The sequence below is a fragment of the Exophiala aquamarina genome (genome assembly GCF_000709125.1).
Source record: "Exophiala aquamarina CBS 119918 chromosome Unknown aczIA-supercont1.4, whole genome shotgun sequence".
NCBI lineage: Eukaryota > Fungi > Ascomycota > Eurotiomycetes > Chaetothyriales > Herpotrichiellaceae > Exophiala > Exophiala aquamarina.
The window spans coordinates 3,954,696-3,971,574 of NW_013550584.1; the positions used below are offsets into that span (position 1 = coordinate 3,954,696).

Genomic DNA, 16,879 nt, shown 5'->3' on the forward strand with positions numbered 1-16,879 from the left:
CTATCACGATCTGTTTCTATGAGGGAATCTGCGCCATTTGAGGACTGACGATGTGCTTCCCTACGATGGATGTCAGCGCGCACGCAAATTGAAGAGGGGTGCATTCAGGGATGACACGTACAACATTGGCTTCCGCGTTCAGTGGCCGCAGTATCATGACCTCTTCTCCGTCCTCCTCGCTCAGAATAACCCTACGAATCTGTTCGCCACCAATCCTTGACGGATCGCTGGCGATATCAACTGTCGTTTTCCAGAAGAGACCTTCTTCGTCCTCGAAAAGCTGAATCTGGCCGCAGTACATACTGATGCCTCTGGCGTAATGTGCAACGTCTGCGTCGGTATGTGCAGACCACGCGCGATCTTTCTGAAGGACTTTGACGCGCGCCGGATCTGCCAAATGAGATGAAGAGTATCCGTCGCGGCTAATCTGGGCAATGCCCCTCGGGTCATCTCCGTGAGGTTCTCCGCTGACTTGTCCATCTTTGTATACTTTATACGAATAGAGCTCCCAGCAACCTGCTAGACGGTCTCGATACTCGCTGAAGGGGACTTTCGCCGCCATACTGTCAACGTAAAGCGGATCTAGCTGGTAGGGAGTAAGTATGAAGCATGCGACTGAAGCTTCTGTTTTGACCTTTCTTGCGAGCCTCGAAGCGAAGTGCCGAAACTGGCTCTATGTATGCTCAATCCGTTTTGGCCTATATCGGGTCCGCCTGTGATTGCTGATCAACCTTCTCCTGATGCTACGAAAGCATTTGGGGTCTGTCGGCATTTCGGCTCTGAGCCCCACTTCAACCGTCGGCTTCAAGTTGGGGCTTCCCGAATTCGGCGTAATGGAGACACATCGCCTGACTTCACCATGTATATCGGTCAGGAAGGCTATCGTCCATCAGGACAGAAGCCCAACCTCCAGGCAGGTGGATACCGCACGCCCAGTACGCATAGCTCGCGAAATCAGCAACACCGCTCTTGAATACCCTGAAACGAAGTCAGATGGATTCCACAGGATTGGCAGTTCCCCACGGGGATATCGCGGTCTCCGTCAAAGTCATCGACGTCGCTTCTATAGCAGGAGTATCCTGCAAGAATCTGTTCACTCCTCATATCGACGGCATCAACACCTTCCGCCCATCACCGGCGCTTTCCTTCTTGCTAGAACACCCATCTGGCAAGAAATATCTTTTCGACCTTGGCGTTCCGGCAGATCTCGACACACTTGGCCAGGAGATCGCCAAGCGGCTGAAAAACGTCAGCTACCAGATTGAGGCCAAAGACCCTGCCAGCGTGTTGGCTGCGAATGGTATCCCACCAGAGAGTATCTCCGGTGTCATGTGGAGGTGAGCATTTCCAATAGAGGTTGATTCAAAGATGCCGATGTGCTAACGAGCACGACTCGTCAGCCATTGCCATTGGGATCATAAGGGCGACATGAAGACCCTCCCTGCTTCAACAGAGCTCATTCTTGGCCCTGGCTCAACGGACCACTTCATCAAGGGCAGCGGTAATTCAGGACTTGGCGGCATCAACCCTCGCGATATTGAGTAGGTGCCATTTCTATCAGATGATGACATCCATCGTCAAGTAACCGTGATCTAATCGTTTTGTGTATACAGGGGGCGACCCGTTCGCGAAATCGATTTCAAGAACAACGCTAATTGTAGGATTGGTCGCTTTCCAGCCGTCGACTTCTTCGAGGACGGCTCTCTCTATCTCCTCGACACGCCTGGCCACGAGGTCGGGCATATATGTGCTCTCGTCAGGACGACTCTCCACCCTCCAACATTTGTGCTGTTGGGTGGTGATACCGCACACCATGGGGCTGAGTTTCGCCCGTCGCGATACGCACCGTTACCGCCAGAAATTCTTCCGCATCCCATCACCGGGTCCGAAGAGAAAGGCATGAGTTGCACGAAGTGGTTCGACGAAACCAACGTAAAGCGAGGCCGCAAACCGAGGGAGGCGCTCTACATTTCGACGTTAATCCACAATGATGACGATTTCCACGCCACGATCGATATGCTGCAAGAGGCTGATGCAGCTGAAAATGTCCTTGTCCTGATTGCGCACGACTCGTCTGTGCGATGGGCGAAAAATATGCCATTCTTCCCAGAGTCGCTTAATGATTGGCAAGAACGGGGGCTGGGCAGATCATTGCATTGGTCATTTGTGGGGGATATTAGCCAAGCGCTTGAGGCATCAGGTAGTGTTGGTTGTTGCGCTTGAAAGATATTGTGCCGCATGCTACTCAACACCTTCATCATTCGAGTCCAGCTTGCTGTACCGCTTTGTACATTATTAAGCTTTGTACGTATCAGCTTCACAAATCGCACGCATACTACGAGCCAATGACATGATGTTGTGATGTCTGGCAAACGCTCTCCTCCTCGAATTCAACTGAACGTAAATGGTGGTCAGAGCCTGCAAAACCGACCTTGGATATCGGTACTCTGGCGGCCATCTGCACTCATCCTTTGTTTTCCCGTACGAACGTCCAATACAGTGTTAATTGGAGCTGACATTGGGTTTCCTTGGGGCAAATCTTACGTCACGAACTCTTGTTTCCAGCCCCAGAAATCGCCGAATTCGGGGTCGGCATGGACGACCTTTGGGTAGTGACCTTGTCGCTGATCGTGCGCAACCTGCCGGGTTACCAGTGCCAGACATCAGCGCCCATCCACCCGCTCGGTGTCGACCCAGCTGATGCAATAATCGTGTAAGCATATAATATTGCTTGTTCTCGCTGTTAGAGGTGAAGCAGGTATTGTACGGATAACGAGCTAGTGGCAGCTATCCCTGTCACCAAGACTAGCATCATTTCCATTTCCAACAAATGACCAAGTGATCACCTAGCATGGCGCCCACAATTGAATTGAAGGTCGAGGACGCCAAGGAGCTGCTCGAAGAAGTCTTCACGAACGCTGGATACAAATGCGAGGATGCCGTGAGGATATCAGCCCATCTCATCGACGCCGAACTGCGCGGATATGGCGTCGCCGGATTGTCTCGAGCATTGTCGGTCTTGGAGTTTATCAAGGCTGGCATCATTAAGGTCGGCAAGACCACGGTAGAGAGCCGGACGGCTTCATCGGCGTCTTTGGACGGACACAATGGTCTTGGTTATGTTGTTGCGTATGAGGCGACACAATTGGCTATCGATATTGCGAGGGAAAATGGTGTCGCCGTGGTAGCGGCCAAAAATACGGCAAGTCTCCATTCAACTCGGATGGTGGGTCTATGTGCTAATCTGCCTTTGCAGATCTTCACAGGCATGCTATCATACTGGGCGGAGATGGCAACCGCAAATGACCTGGTGGCTGTCATCTCATCTAGCACCAATGCCTGTGCTTCGCCAGCTGGAACGACCCAAGCTCTGCTCGGAACGAATCCGTTCTGTATTGCGCTTCCCTCTTCGGACATTCCAATCATCTACGATATCGGGGTAAACCTTTCCCTTGATGGGCGTCAGAAGCAGCCACCAGTATCCATGAACGAGAACTGACGTGTTGCCTGTGACAGACTTCATCATCCACATACGGTGAGATTCGGATGTGCCAACGGGTACGCGAGAAGCTCCGACCAGGCATTGCGTACGATAAGGCTGGAAACCCGACCATAGATCCAGACAAAGCCATGGAAGGCATCTTCTCCGTCCGCGATGGGCCAGTCGGTCTAGGATTGTCGATAGTAGTCCAGCTCTTGGGAGTTGCCGCTGGTGCGCCCGCACTGCCCAGCCCGGCGGACGGATTCGGCTTCGTCATTATGCTCTTCAATCCCAAACTATTTGGATCGGTGGAAACATACAAGAGCCGGATCGATGAGTACGTCAAAGTTTTCACCAGCGCCCCTCGGAAGGATGGTCAGGCCCCCCCGAGGATACCTTTTGCGCGGTCGTACCAAGCACGGGAGGCGGCTGGTGAGCGAGGTACATTTGAAGTATATGCACAGGTTGTTGAAGAATTGGAAGTGTTCAGAAACGAGAAGTTTGCTGGAGCTTCATGACGACCGCCAGAATTTGACCGATCGAGCAAGCCGACACTGGATGGAGCAGGCGCGAGTCCGCCGTCGCAGACGCGATGCCGCGAGGCTGCCTGTATCTGAAAGGCTCGAAGTCTGGACTCTGGGGCCTTGTTGAGCTGGCGGCAGAAGAATTGCCCTCTTCGCGTTCGGCAATTGCTATGTGGCGCTTTGGGTGGCACGGCGGGCTCATGAGGATGAGCTTGATGCAATCGGCCGGGCTAACACTGTCCGCAGAAAAGACTTTCAATCTCAATCCCCTTGGCACGTCCTCTGCTTGACATCCTTTCTCTGCGAGCCACTACCCGAGGTACCCTAAATGCCAACCTTCTCATTCGTCCAGTCTTACCGATACCACTTGGACGAAGGATGATAGTCTGTTCACTCGAGTTTAGAGTAGTTATCTCGTGGATTAGGGCCACGTTACGCTCACCTAAATTACTGGTAATATAGATGGAACCGCCTGATATACTGAGCGCCGCTACATAAAACCTACTGTAGGGATGGCTCGACTAGAACATATCCTCATTGGGGGGAGGGTTAAGACATTGGGCAAAAAGAATGTGATGAGTATTAGTATAAACATCATACAGTATTGTTTACCACTTGGTAGCAAGGTACCTTGGCATAGAGTGGCGCTAAATTCAGTGGCGCAACACTAACAAAATCTACTCTGGATGTGGAAAGGTACCGCTTAATGGAGTGCCAAGTGCTCGCAAAATAAAAAGGTTTGGTTGGCAAAATAAAGGGTTGCCGGTCCACACCTACTGACGACAGCACTACCTCGTAAGGAACGGATCCGTACTACACTCTTGACGCCTCCCCCGAACTTCACGGCACAACCCGAGAGTGTTGGGATACTGGGTCTGCTAGGCCTAGGCGGCGATGCACAGCCGGAGAGGGACGGGACAGTAAGCAAACAACCCGCATACCGGGCACATCGCCATCATTATGCACTTTGTACCAAAATGCATGTGAGATCGTAGGCCGTCGAATAGGAAGCCAGATCAGGCCCTGACGAGAAGCTGGGCCCGATGACGAAGTGCCGCTTCACAGACGGCGTAGATTCAGTTAGACATGTCGGTGATAGTGATATGCAAGAGTTTTGGTCAAGGGCTCAAGGCGTGAAAGGCACGAGTAGACGAGACGAGACGAGGGCCCACTGCAGTTCTCCATCCCACAAGCAGAGATAGACATCCTGCCGGACGATCGAGCTGCCCGCTTGCTAAATCCTTAGCTGCGGGCAGTGCAGGTAACACTTCATCAAGGTTGAAGCGAGCAGGTGCTTGGTATACACCGTATACTTTGAGTACATACGTGGGTCCGGCCGGGAGCTTGCGCAAGTCGCCATCAGCCTGAGAACAGATGGATGAATGGAATTTTTGTTTCTTTTTAAAACAATGCCCGTGAATATCTACAACCGGGACCAGAGCGGTCGATCAACCTTGCAGGCTAGCTAGCGAGGTAGGTAAGGAGGTAGAAGCTGAGTCCCACGTTCGAGCCGACGAGATACAAACACCGGTGAACGCTTTGGCTGGCTGATCGTCGGATAGAGCCATGTTTTGCGAACAAGGCACTTCTGTCCTGTTCGTCTCTCCCGTGCTAGCACCCCCAGCATAGCGCATGATAGAGGTCTGGGCATAACCAACAAACCCCGTTTCGCTGGCCGTCGTCGCAGGCTCCCCACTGTAACCCTAGCCAGACCCCTGCCCTACACCTGAGTAAACCAACCTGCAGGTCCCAAGTGTCGTACTAGTACCCCGTACGGGGGTGCTGCTCAATGACAGATAACACCCTGCCCCTGTCTATCGGCATCGTGTTGCCCATCGTCTTGGTGTGGTCGCACATGCCAACATGTCATTCAACAATCATGATCCATACACGCCGCAAGGCCGGAACAGCAATGTCAGAGCGGTCATCGCACCTTGACCATGCAACCGACTCGTGCCTGTGCACACCTGCTCGGATCGAGTTCAGACTCACCAAGAAGGATCTATGCATCCATGCCTCCATCACTCATGCAGATATCTCGTTCTTAACAACCACTTCATAGATTCCCAAAATATGCCCTCCCCCTCTTGTCTTTCGTCCTTGTCTAATACTGGAGCTCGTCTGGTTTCCATCGTGGCGATTTGCATCGCGCGCTCGTTATGTGGGGTTGTTTCATCATTCATTTGTATTGTGTGTCTGTCGCATTCGTGGGCTTCATATGACGCCGTCCGATTGCGTCTGATCACGGAGAATTGGGTAGATCGCTGGGGCCGCCAGTTCGGGGAACGAGCTCGAAGTACCCACGGACGTCTCTCAACTCTCTTCGGATAACCAAGCATCAGCCAGAACCTCTTCTATTGTGATGCGTTTATCAACGTCTCGGTCTAACATCTTTCGGATGAGGTCCAAACATTCTTCGGAGAAGGGTAGGAATGGTACTCGGAGTGGATGGTCGAGGATTTCATCTTTGAATCACTGGTGTTAGTACACGCATCTACGCTTAAGCCGCGTGGGTCGGGAGGTCAGAACGAGGCAAGTGCATACCTAAATTGTAAAAGGGATCTGTCCAGACTTTGTTAGCAACATGATCATGACTGAAAACTGCTTGCATAAGGGGAGCTCACTTTCTTTGTACGCGATCGTGTACAGCAGGATACCGAGAGCCCAGACGTCCTGAGCCTTACCACCATAAGGTTTACCTTGCAGGACTTCCGGGGCAGCATAATCTGGCTTGGTCAGCGCCAGGCACGAAACTGCCCAGATGGCGACTCTCACCTATTGTTCCAACAAAAACATCAAACGGTCCATTCTTGATGTAGGCAGCACTGCCAAAATCGATCAATTTGATCCGTCCCTCTCCGTCCAAAACCACATTCTCGTCCTTGATGTCTCGATGGACGACCAAGGCCTTGGTGTGAAGGTGATGGATTGCGTCAACCACTTGTCGGAAGATATTCTGGCTTTCGGCCTCGGTCATGTTCGTCCTCAACTCAATGTAGTCGAACAGGTCCATTCCGGGAACCCCATGAGGAAGCATCTCAATGTAGTAGTTGATATCATCCTCGAAGAAGTCGACCATCTCCACAATATTGGGATGTCTTAGTCCATCACGTCGGAGATAGTCGAGAACGTGGATCTCCAGTGGCACAGTCCCCAACTTTCGATCTCGGGTCCAGGTGTCTACCAGGATGCGCTTTTTGGTCACGTATTTCAGCACCATTCTCCTAGACTGGCCTTTCATGTACCGTACAAGCTTCACTTGTCCATAGGCCCCGGAGCCCATTTCTTCGAGAATTGTAAAGTCGTCAATCGTCTTCTTCTCGTGTGGCACGTACGCGGTGTGCGGGGGTGGATGATCCAAAGGTTCCTCCATGACGGCCGATCCTGTTTCATCCGCTTGCTCAGACAAGTCCGAGCCTATTCCGGGGTTCTCTAGGTGTCCAATCGAAGTCACTGGAGGTGATGGTATAGACGGAGGCGGTTCAGGTTGGCTAGGCGGTGACATAGGTCGAAGTGAAGATACGGACTCAGTCTCAGCAGCAGTCATCCCACTTGAGTGGATGTTCCGTGAATAAATAACCCACAGCGCATAGACAAGCTCAGCAACCGCAACGCTTCTGTCGCCGATAGATTCATCCTTTTCTTCGATGATTGCTTCGTCCGACATGGGAAACACTGTTTCACTGCGAACTACCCTCATCTGCACGTCAACCATAATGTCCGAACCATCCCGATGCGTTGCAGGTAAACCACATGGCCGAAGGAAAATGCTAGCAGGACTCTCTTTTCCTTCTCGCAGGGCTAAGAGAGCACGAGCGCGTCGAAAGCTGTGTTCGGGAACAACGATTCCATCGACCAATTCGATATCCTCCTCTTCCGTCAAAACTGCCAACAAATCCTCAAAATTGGGTATCAAGTCGTTGATCGATAGACCCTCGGGTCGTTCGTAGCCAAAGAGGGCTGCAGAAAAAATAGTGTTTGAACTGCTGATTTTGAAAGTATCCGGATCTAGGACCATCACTCCCGCAATATGAGGCAAACTGGATATCCGAAGTTCATTTTGGGTTGGGGATTTCTCAATAGCGGTGGGAACGTTAACATATTCACAGGTCCGAGCAGCAAAATATCCTAGATGATGCTTGTTGTATGTGTCGAGTTCGTCGAGCGGAAATCGAGGGAAGAGTGATCGTAAAGGGGTACCAGGTGCAACGGATTGACCCCATATCGCTACATCACCTCCATGAGCGCTTGTCACATGGCCCTCGGAATCGAAGTCCAGGTATGCCACGTCCTCAAGGATTTCTTCAACCACCCATATCAATCCACCACGCTTCTCCATGACCCAGAAACTGGCGGCACCTTTGGTCCCATCTCTTCTTTGAATGGGGACAATGTCTCCACAGAGAAGAACACCTCTCGATCTCGTCGGTGGGTGATTTTTGGCGGTGGAGCGATTGTAACCTCCGCTGCCGTCGTCTGTCTTTGCTCTTTCTGAAGATTTGTTAGCTCGAGATGGAGCTTTACTAAGCAGTCGAGCAGTAATACCACTTCTGGATCCAACCAACGACAGGCCGCCACTGCTGGCACTGCTCTTGCTTGGAGAGTTGACCTTCTCCTTCGCGACGAGTTCTGGACGTGCGAGTCTGGACTCTAACCAATGTCTTCTTTCTTCTTGAATGATTCCAAGAATACTGAGAGACCGAACCTCCGCACGAGTGACACCAAATGTCAGACATGCCAAGTCATTTGCAGCCAGTATGGTCCAGGGAGCATCAGCGTCAGTACGAAAGACAGCCTGGTGGGTCGGAGACCATTTACTGCTGTGGCTGTGGACAGATGAGCTTCCTCCTGGGGTGCTAGCGCCATGCATGGCTGCTCCAAGAGAATTCTGCGGAGCGGAATGATCGTCAGCAGAATAAGGCTGTGCAAGTGCATCTATCAGTTTCTGTTGCAGGGATACCGAATTCAAATCTGTATAAGTTCTCCTGAGTCCCACCCGTTTCGGACCAGTGATGGAACTGGCCCTCGTCGGTGGAGGTTGAATCTCAAGACCGAGTCCAGGGAGCGGGTCGTCGTCTTCTAGAGAGTATTTTCGCGTTGCATCCGCATGATCCAGATGGTCATCTGCCTGGGCTTGTTGTGCCTGCTCAAGTTGCTTGCTGAAGCTGGTTTCAAAGATGTTACGACCATCGTGATGAGCGGGTCCCGTTACCGGTCCTGCTGCTATTATATTGTTTCTAGCGGCAGCCGTATCGATGGAAATGATATTGGCCTTTTTGAGCAGGTCCATCATGCCTTGAAGTTCCAAGTTTCCACTCAGTCGTGCCTGGGCATCGGCAAGGGCGGGGTTGGCTGCCCAGGATGCACGATCACGCACAAAATCCACGGATTTCTTGAGAATATTTTGCCTGCTGTGCAAGAGCTCCTCGGATTGCCTGGCAAAGGAAAACGAATGAAGCGATTCCGAAGGGAATCGGTGCAAATCCTCCAAGACAGGAGAGGCAGGGCCGCTTGTCATGTAGCCGACAGAGACGGACCTTGAAGAAGAGCCGGATATGGGAGCAGTCTTTGCATGATGCAGTGTTGGTGGAGCCCATTCACTCTCTTCCAGCACCAGAGTAGGAGTACGAACCAAGGAGGGGCCTGGGCGTCGTATGCGGCGGAGACCTGATCTTCCCAAGCCATGTTCATGTTCGGCGCGAGATACCCTTGTCTCTGTTAAGCATTTGTGAACATAGACAGTTGTATAAGACCTACCTCTTCAGATTTGTGATTTCTTGCGTTGAACCAGCGTCGAACGAGAAGCGCGCTCTCTGGCCCAGCTCAGTCTTGGGCGACAGCAAGTTGCCAGTACTTTTGTTCTTGGGCAGACGAAGCTGTTGATCTCCGGACATTGTTCCTGCCGGGATGGTGAGGAGAGGGGATAGGGATAATGGTGGGGTGGTGTCTCCTGGAGCATGGTGAGCATTCCTGCCATTCTCAGAGAGCTTGGACATGAGAAACGCAGCCTTGGATGGGGCTCGCGGCTCACGTTGACATGTGACATACCATAGTCATTTCCTGCATCTAGTGTCATTCTGAACGGCAGCCCGTGCCAGCTTCAGATGCCAGTTGCCAGGTACCAGTGGCCGGATGACCCGCGGGTCCCAGTGCAATTGTTAGGATGATATCCAAGAAAAAGACATGGTCCAGCTGATCGGTTAGGGACGGCCGTTGAGAAAGGTTATCGAAGCCTGTCTGCAGGGGATAAAGTTCGGTGTCGAGGGGGGTGGAACGAGTCAACTCTGGTCGTGATCGTGAAGAGCTCAGAGTGTGAGCAACGTGAACGATACTAGGAGAGGTCGACAGTGAGGAAAAATGGACCCGGCCTGAGGGCGCAGAAATCATAGGCGACCAAAGTCAGTAAAAATGCATGTCGATCGAGCATTCGCTTAGCGGATAGGTGGATGGGACTCGTGGGTGGCTCTGCGGGTTGGTGGGAGATCAGGGTCGTGGTTTTGGTGGTGGTGATGGTGACGGTGGGTGCAGGCGAAGGGGATCCCCTCGTTCCTCTTCCCCTCCAAAATCACATGTACGAGTGAGTACTCGTACAGCTTCAAAGGCTGGGTACGACCACCAAAGAGCCGTCAAAACAAGGTGACGCGGAGCGACTGTCTTTGCCTGGGAGTGGCCAGCGAGCAGGGCACCCTGGGAAGCCTGGGGGCCTGCTAACCGACTACTTAATGGTCCAGGGGTACTTAGGCAGTCTTAGCCGTTATGTTTAGGACCTGATGACCCGGTGGCGGTCTTAGCTAGTGGTCACACCCTCTAGGCGCTGCCAGGCGTCCCCAAGCCCGGGTGGCACGATGGAGCACTCGGACGCCGAATTTCTCCGAGCCCGCAAAAACAACCATTCCATCTGTCTGTCGGCCAAACAAAACACCAGCAGCAACACGACGCGTTGAATTCTCAACAAACTGCCGATTTATGACATTCGAGCCTCTACTTAGTCAAGCATACACCGATTTGCTAATGGCGGCCCCTAAAAGTCGAAATCGAAGTCATCGCTGGCCTAAAAGCTTCTTGTAGAGATACCAGAACTCGCAGCAGTCCTTGTGTCCCCAATGTTCGGTCCAAAATTCGCCAAAGAGATCTTCCGTGTCTGTGTCAATGCCGTTGATTCTCTCGTTTCTTTGAAGACCACATAGAGCGCACTGTTTCCCAGACCCGGCACTCTTGACTATCTTCAAAGAAAGGGATGACGAAAGCTTCAATCGATGTCCTGTCATATGTGCTTGAGCAAGGATGCTGTTGAACTCATGAGCATATCTGGACCAATGACCGATCAAATCCTCAACTTCCCTCTCTTCTCTTGCGCTCTCGCCTCGGTTGACGGACGCCAGCTTCATGCCTCGACTGCTTCCGGCTTGTCCTATCCTCATACTCTGTGCCAAGATCGTGTCTCGCTTCCAACGTAATGACCGTCCCGCGATGATCCTTGATACAACGCGGAATACGAGAAGGATTCTCGACCCAAGAACTTGCTTGGATTCTTCCCCACTGTTGTTCAGACCATGTACTGCCTCAAACACAGAAGACAGGAGCTGAAGAAGCATAGAGGGAGGGGGTACGTTGGTTGGCCTCTCCGCAGCCTCGTTTGAGGCTAGTATAGCGTTGCGTCCCGCCCTCATCGATGTAGCTGGGGCTTGAGTTTGATTGGTCGTGTCAGAGCGTGACTGTTGTGGTTGGCCATCTTCGAAGGGCTCCCATTCTTCATCAACTTCCTCGGCAGGTTCGGAATCCATCTTCGCAGGCTGATTGGAGAGCCTGGACTCTCCAGAATGAGCTGGAGGCTTCCCTGCGGGCGATGTCTCTTCAAAATCACCCCAGTCACCATCCCAGGGTGCTTGTGGTTCTGGGAGATCACACGTAGGCGATAGAGATATTTGTGATTCTTGCTGTTTGCGAACCTCAGATGCGCCTGGGTCAGTGGCTGGGGCCCCATCCCCTGGCTCTAAGGTTATGAGATCGGGAGTATTTTGGGCAGGATTAATTGGCCGAGTAATATTAGACTGATCACCTTCCACAAGAGGCTTCGGAGCCTGACCGGGTGCATCGGCAGCATCGACGTCCTCAAAGTCGCCGAAATCATCATCGTCCTCTGCTGCGTCAGCATCAAAGAGCACATCAGTGCCTCGCGAGTCTTTTTGCCATAGCGGCGAAATTAGAGCTTTCTTTGATTGAACGACAGGAGCGTGGTCCAGCCCTGTTGTCGGATGGAGTTCGTTATCCCAAGACTTAGACAGCACATTCTGCGATTGACCTGTGACATTAGGTTCGGCGGAATAGCCTTCGCCATCACTGGTGACAAAGGCGGCAAACAGATCGGCGGACATGTTTAAATGAAACGATCATTTCGACTGCTGCAATGTTCACTTCTGGCTAATGCTGGACCGCATGCAGTTGATTTGATTGCAGGCAGCAGGGCTATTGTTGACTGAGGTTAGGAAAATAATGGCTAAAGGGTAGGTGATAAACTTACATCAAGCGACCTATGGTACTAGATAATAAACTTAGGAGGAGCAAGAACACAAATTATCAGCGAATCAAAGAAACATTATGATTATCTTGAATCGTCAATTATGAGGAACTACTTGGCCCCACGGCGTTGTGAAAGTTGGCCTGGGCTTTGACCCATCTGGGAATAGCGTTTACCATCTCCATGGTATCATGGTATGTGGACAATGATACAAACAATTAATCGACTCTATCATCGGCCCACCTTGCAAGCATTTTGCCGCAAGGGCATTACGCAGAACCTACAAACTGTCTGCTATACGGAGCACCAAGTACTGAACAGCGGAACGGATCGCAGTATCATCTTGAACTGTGCTGCTTGAAAAAAAGCCTTTCCCCGATTGATTCATCAATTAACCCGGACTCACACCATGTGTACGCTGTCCATCTGCTATTGGGCAGGCGACTACATGCAATGCTGAGCCGAAGACACACCCCGCCGCGCCAGCCTGGCCGCAGGTACTCACAGCCTTATCATCATTTTCTGGCATGCTGCTGCTCAAACGATTCGGGATGATCCCTCGAAGTACAGCAGCAATTTTTCGCTGCCCGCTGCGTGAACCGGATCAATGGTCCACCGATACACCTCGAGCTTCAGCCTGACTCTGCCAGCTGGCATCCGAACATCATCCCCCGTCCTACTCAGCCACAAGCCGCGCTCTCACTCGAATATGCCTCTCTCCCACACCGACTACACGGTGGGTTGCATCTGCCCCATGGGGGTGGAACTAGCTCCTATGAAGGCGATGCTGGACACCTTCCACCCGAGTCTACCGACTCCGCGCTATCAGAACACCTATACCCTAGGGGAAATAGGTGGGCACAATATAGTAATTGCGGTGTTGCCGGAAGTCGGGACCGACGCGGCGGCAACGGTCGCCGTCCAGTTAATGAACGATTGCCCCTCGATTCGGTTTGGTCTACTTGTTGGTATCGGCGGCGGGCTGCCGAGCGGAGACGAGGACGGAATGGACATTCGATTAGGAGATGTGGTAGTCAGTAAGCCCGTAGCCAGCCTCGGAGGTGTAGTCCAGTACGACTTGGGGAAATATTCGACAAGTGGCGGGTTCGAACGAATCGGCGTGTTGGCAAAACCTCCGGCGCTGCGCTGCGCAAGTGTGGAAAGCCTGGCGGCGGATCACCGCATGAAGGGTCCCCAAGTACCGCATTTGCTGTCCACTATGCTCCAGCAATATCCTGCGATGAAGGAAGAATACTCCCATCCAGGAATTGACGCCGATCGACTCTACCGAGCTGACTATCAACACTCTGGTGGACCAAATCGCTCACGTTGCGATCAATCTCGAATTATCGAAATGACCGATCGTCGTAACCAGGGTCCAAAGTGTCACTACGGTGTCATTGGATCCGCGAATCTCGTGGTCAAGGATGCCAGATTGCGAGAAGAACGGCGGCAAGCATTTGGTTTGCTGTGCATAGAGATGGAGGCGGCTGGCCTAAAGGACTCCTTTCCCTGCCTGGTTATCTGAGGGATCTGTGGTTATGCCGACTCGCATAAGAACAAACAGTGGCAGCCGTGCGCCGCAGCTGTAGCAGCAGTATACATGAAGGAGCTGTTGATGGTCGTTCCTCCTCAGCAGGTGGCGCATATTCAGGTTGCCACAGTGAGCACATCACCCGGCCAGGCCTCTTCCCAGCACTATCCTACCTCCAACCCAACTAAGGTTAATTCCGTCCAGTCAACTTTAGAATTCGTTGAAATGCAGGCACGATACGATAACATTGATGACGCTCATCCGAAAACGTTCGAGTGGATACTGGAGCCTCCACAAGACGAACAGCCTCTGTGGGATTCGTTCCTTGATTGGCTCAAGAATGAAGAGCCAGTGTATTGATATCAGGAATACCAGGATCAGGCAAGTCCACATTGATGAAATACATGGTCAGTAGTATGCCCAGGGCCGGCCGGGAGACGCCGACACTTCCATTGTTACTACCTCTCTCGTTCTGGGAGGCAGGTCAGCAGCTCGAACACAGCTTTGTTGGCTGCTTCAGGTCTTTGATATGGCAGCTTCTTCAAGATGAAAGATCGAAAATTTCCACATTCCAGGCCATAAAGCCATTTGCCAATAAAACATGGACCAAACGTCGTCTCGAATCTTGCTTTACAACTGCCTTGACGAAAATCAATGGTCTGCCACTATGGATCTTTCTCGATGACTTGGATGAAGCTGGACCTGAAGCGGAGGCTTTACTTGACTTGCTCGAGACTTTGACCAAACATATTCCTGGGCCAAAGCTCTGTATCTCGAGCAGGCTTGAGTAAATCTTTGTAGACGCGCTCTCTACTTACCCTATGATCAGGATGCAAGATCTGAACGAAAGCGATATTGAGTCTATTATCAGAGACAATCTTATGAGTAATCCGAAACCCTTGAAAGTCGTCAAAAGTAGGGATGTCATGCGCCTCGAGAGACTCAGAGAAATGGTTATATACTCGGCCAAAGGTGTTGTCCTATGGGTAAAGCTGGTGATAGGAAGTTTGTTATGAGGCCTGCGGAACCGTGATACAATCGAAATATTGGAGCGTCGTCTTCAAGAACTCCCTGCCGAGCTCGATGCTCTTTACGGACAAAAGCTACAGCGTAATAGTTGTGACGATCGACCCTATGTGCAAATGGCTGGCCTTCCTTCTAATTGGCAATTCATAGGGATCCATTCTGTGATTTGTTTCCTGTGCTCGAATTCTGCTGTCTTGCCATTGATGATGATCATCGAAAGGGATACCTGGACCCTGAAACTGGATGGGATCTGACAGCTGTCCACACCGATTTCGACTGCGAACAGAAAATTACGTAGGTCAAAGTACGTACAGTTGGATTGCTTGAAGTGAGTCGTCATCGGTCAAGCCTGGGGAGCAGACATGGCGGGTTTGCTGGCGATTCTAAATGTTTGCCTCTAACGCGATTCCTGGACCAATACGGATCTTGCTTCATAAACTTTATTCACCGGTCAGCCCGAACATACATTCTCGAGACTGTCTCTGGACGTGAGATACCAGCGGCGTGTCACATGACCAATTATGAATGGAACCACATGTGGTTCGAAACTTGCTTGGTGGTCCATTGTGTCTTCCCAAGCTTGGAAGGTTCAATGAAGGGCCCAGCCGAAATGGATACACTACTGATGAGTCCTGGCTGCGACTGCGTGCTGGATCCCGAAATTTTTCAGCGAGTGTGCAATGGCTTACTAAAAAGAGGACGTCTCACTGTCGAAACATTTTGGATGCCTGGTATGGGATCTCGCGACCTGAACCGCCAATCCTTCCCCTCATCAGAGGGAGGTGTAATTGATTTTTTCCGGCTATATTGCATGCTAGGAAGCTGGGAAGAAGCAGAACGAATTCTTGACGCGGTGGACAGGCGCAATGACCCAAGCACGATCGATAATCTGTCCACTCTATTGGTCTTTGTGGCATACGGCATCCGTTATCCTGTGGGAACAAGAAATGAATCCAAAAAGGGAGTGGAAATTTTTCTGCGGCTTCTGGACAACGGGGCAGATCCAAACCGCATGATCGTGAACACTGATCGGGAAGAGATCTGGCTCTTTCCCTACATTGCTTCGTCACTAGGTCATTGCGCACCCAGAAGCCTGATCAATGCGATCATCGACGCGAATTCAAAATCCAATTTTATCAGTCCTCCAAAAGGTGTGCCGACGGTGAGCTCCTGCAGCGAGACATTTTGGAACAGCACACGTAAGATTGTACGAGGTGATTCGTATGTTTGGGGTGACATTTCCGTCTTAGACATTGTGGACTCACCACGCTTGGCTGAGGCGGTTCCAGAAAAAAGTTGCATATATGTTCGCTGCGATTCATCCATTAGGCCACTTCCAAGGTTATATCCCATAACTTCCCCAGAACTCGCAGGATTATCATTCCGCACCTCCGAATGAGGACTGCCGAAATTATTGGAATTCTGATTTAATATAACAAACCTGGGATCGATGTGTACGGAATCATGATGCGTACGAAACCCTTCAATTCGCTCTCCGAGGCCTTCCAATTCAAGGTAAAGACCCCAGACTCGATACGAAAGTGGGCTGTTGCAGAGGAGGCGAAACTAGGTAGCAGTACGGCAATCAGGAGACTGGGAGAACCATCTTCGTCGCTAAGTTTTTAGTACTAGCTTTTTCGGACCACACCATGTTTGAAAAGTACTGATGAGGCTATGAAACACAGTTTTAAAAGCGCCCCAGCAAAGCTTCAACCAAGCTGATTGGCGACCTTTCGCTGATTGGTGATGATAGACTGGGATGTAAGAGAGGTGAGGTTGTGGCTGGAACAAAAAAA

General features: G+C 51.4%; 8 protein-coding genes across 8 annotated transcripts; 5 read left to right on the plus strand and 3 right to left on the minus strand.

Annotated features, from left to right (window-relative positions):
- Nucleotides 1-16: 16 nt before the first annotated feature.
- Nucleotides 17-562, minus strand: A1O9_06522 (uncharacterized protein; the record flags this gene model as incomplete). The annotated part of the gene is made up of 1 exon (XM_013405732.1): nucleotides 17-562. The coding sequence occupies one exon, from the start codon at nucleotides 560-562 to the stop codon at nucleotides 17-19; it is 546 nt and encodes a 181-aa protein (XP_013261186.1).
- Nucleotides 563-993: 431 nt separating this feature from the next.
- On the plus strand, nucleotides 994-2,223 carry A1O9_06523 (uncharacterized protein; the record flags this gene model as incomplete). Its single annotated transcript, XM_013405733.1, has 3 exons — nucleotides 994-1,337; nucleotides 1,401-1,541; nucleotides 1,614-2,223. 3 exons carry the CDS (start codon nucleotides 994-996, stop codon nucleotides 2,221-2,223), a joined length of 1,095 nt encoding a protein of 364 aa, XP_013261187.1.
- A 628-nt stretch (nucleotides 2,224-2,851) lies between these two features.
- On the plus strand, nucleotides 2,852-3,999 carry A1O9_06524 (uncharacterized protein; the record flags this gene model as incomplete). The annotated part of the gene is made up of 3 exons (XM_013405734.1): nucleotides 2,852-3,226; nucleotides 3,257-3,439; nucleotides 3,517-3,999. 3 exons carry the CDS (start codon nucleotides 2,852-2,854, stop codon nucleotides 3,997-3,999), a joined length of 1,041 nt encoding a protein of 346 aa, XP_013261188.1.
- A 2,319-nt stretch (nucleotides 4,000-6,318) lies between these two features.
- On the minus strand, nucleotides 6,319-9,899 carry A1O9_06525 (CAMK/CAMKL/PASK protein kinase; the record flags this gene model as incomplete). Its single annotated transcript, XM_013405735.1, has 5 exons — nucleotides 6,319-6,470; nucleotides 6,550-6,567; nucleotides 6,630-6,731; nucleotides 6,781-9,713; nucleotides 9,763-9,899. The coding sequence occupies 5 exons, from the start codon at nucleotides 9,897-9,899 to the stop codon at nucleotides 6,319-6,321; spliced, it is 3,342 nt and encodes a 1,113-aa protein (XP_013261189.1).
- A 1,146-nt stretch (nucleotides 9,900-11,045) lies between these two features.
- Nucleotides 11,046-12,380, minus strand: A1O9_06526 (uncharacterized protein; the record flags this gene model as incomplete). Its single annotated transcript, XM_013405736.1, has 1 exon — nucleotides 11,046-12,380. The coding sequence occupies one exon, from the start codon at nucleotides 12,378-12,380 to the stop codon at nucleotides 11,046-11,048; it is 1,335 nt and encodes a 444-aa protein (XP_013261190.1).
- Nucleotides 12,381-13,232: 852 nt separating this feature from the next.
- A1O9_06527 (uncharacterized protein) lies at nucleotides 13,233-14,051 on the plus strand (the record flags this gene model as incomplete). Its single annotated transcript, XM_013405737.1, has 1 exon — nucleotides 13,233-14,051. The coding sequence occupies one exon, from the start codon at nucleotides 13,233-13,235 to the stop codon at nucleotides 14,049-14,051; it is 819 nt and encodes a 272-aa protein (XP_013261191.1).
- A 75-nt stretch (nucleotides 14,052-14,126) lies between these two features.
- On the plus strand, nucleotides 14,127-14,417 carry A1O9_06528 (uncharacterized protein; the record flags this gene model as incomplete). The annotated part of the gene is made up of 1 exon (XM_013405738.1): nucleotides 14,127-14,417. One exon carries the CDS (start codon nucleotides 14,127-14,129, stop codon nucleotides 14,415-14,417), a length of 291 nt encoding a protein of 96 aa, XP_013261192.1.
- Nucleotides 14,418-15,693: 1,276 nt separating this feature from the next.
- Nucleotides 15,694-16,438, plus strand: A1O9_06529 (uncharacterized protein; the record flags this gene model as incomplete). Its single annotated transcript, XM_013405739.1, has 2 exons — nucleotides 15,694-16,245; nucleotides 16,334-16,438. The coding sequence occupies 2 exons, from the start codon at nucleotides 15,694-15,696 to the stop codon at nucleotides 16,436-16,438; spliced, it is 657 nt and encodes a 218-aa protein (XP_013261193.1).
- Nucleotides 16,439-16,879: the final 441 nt, after the last annotated feature.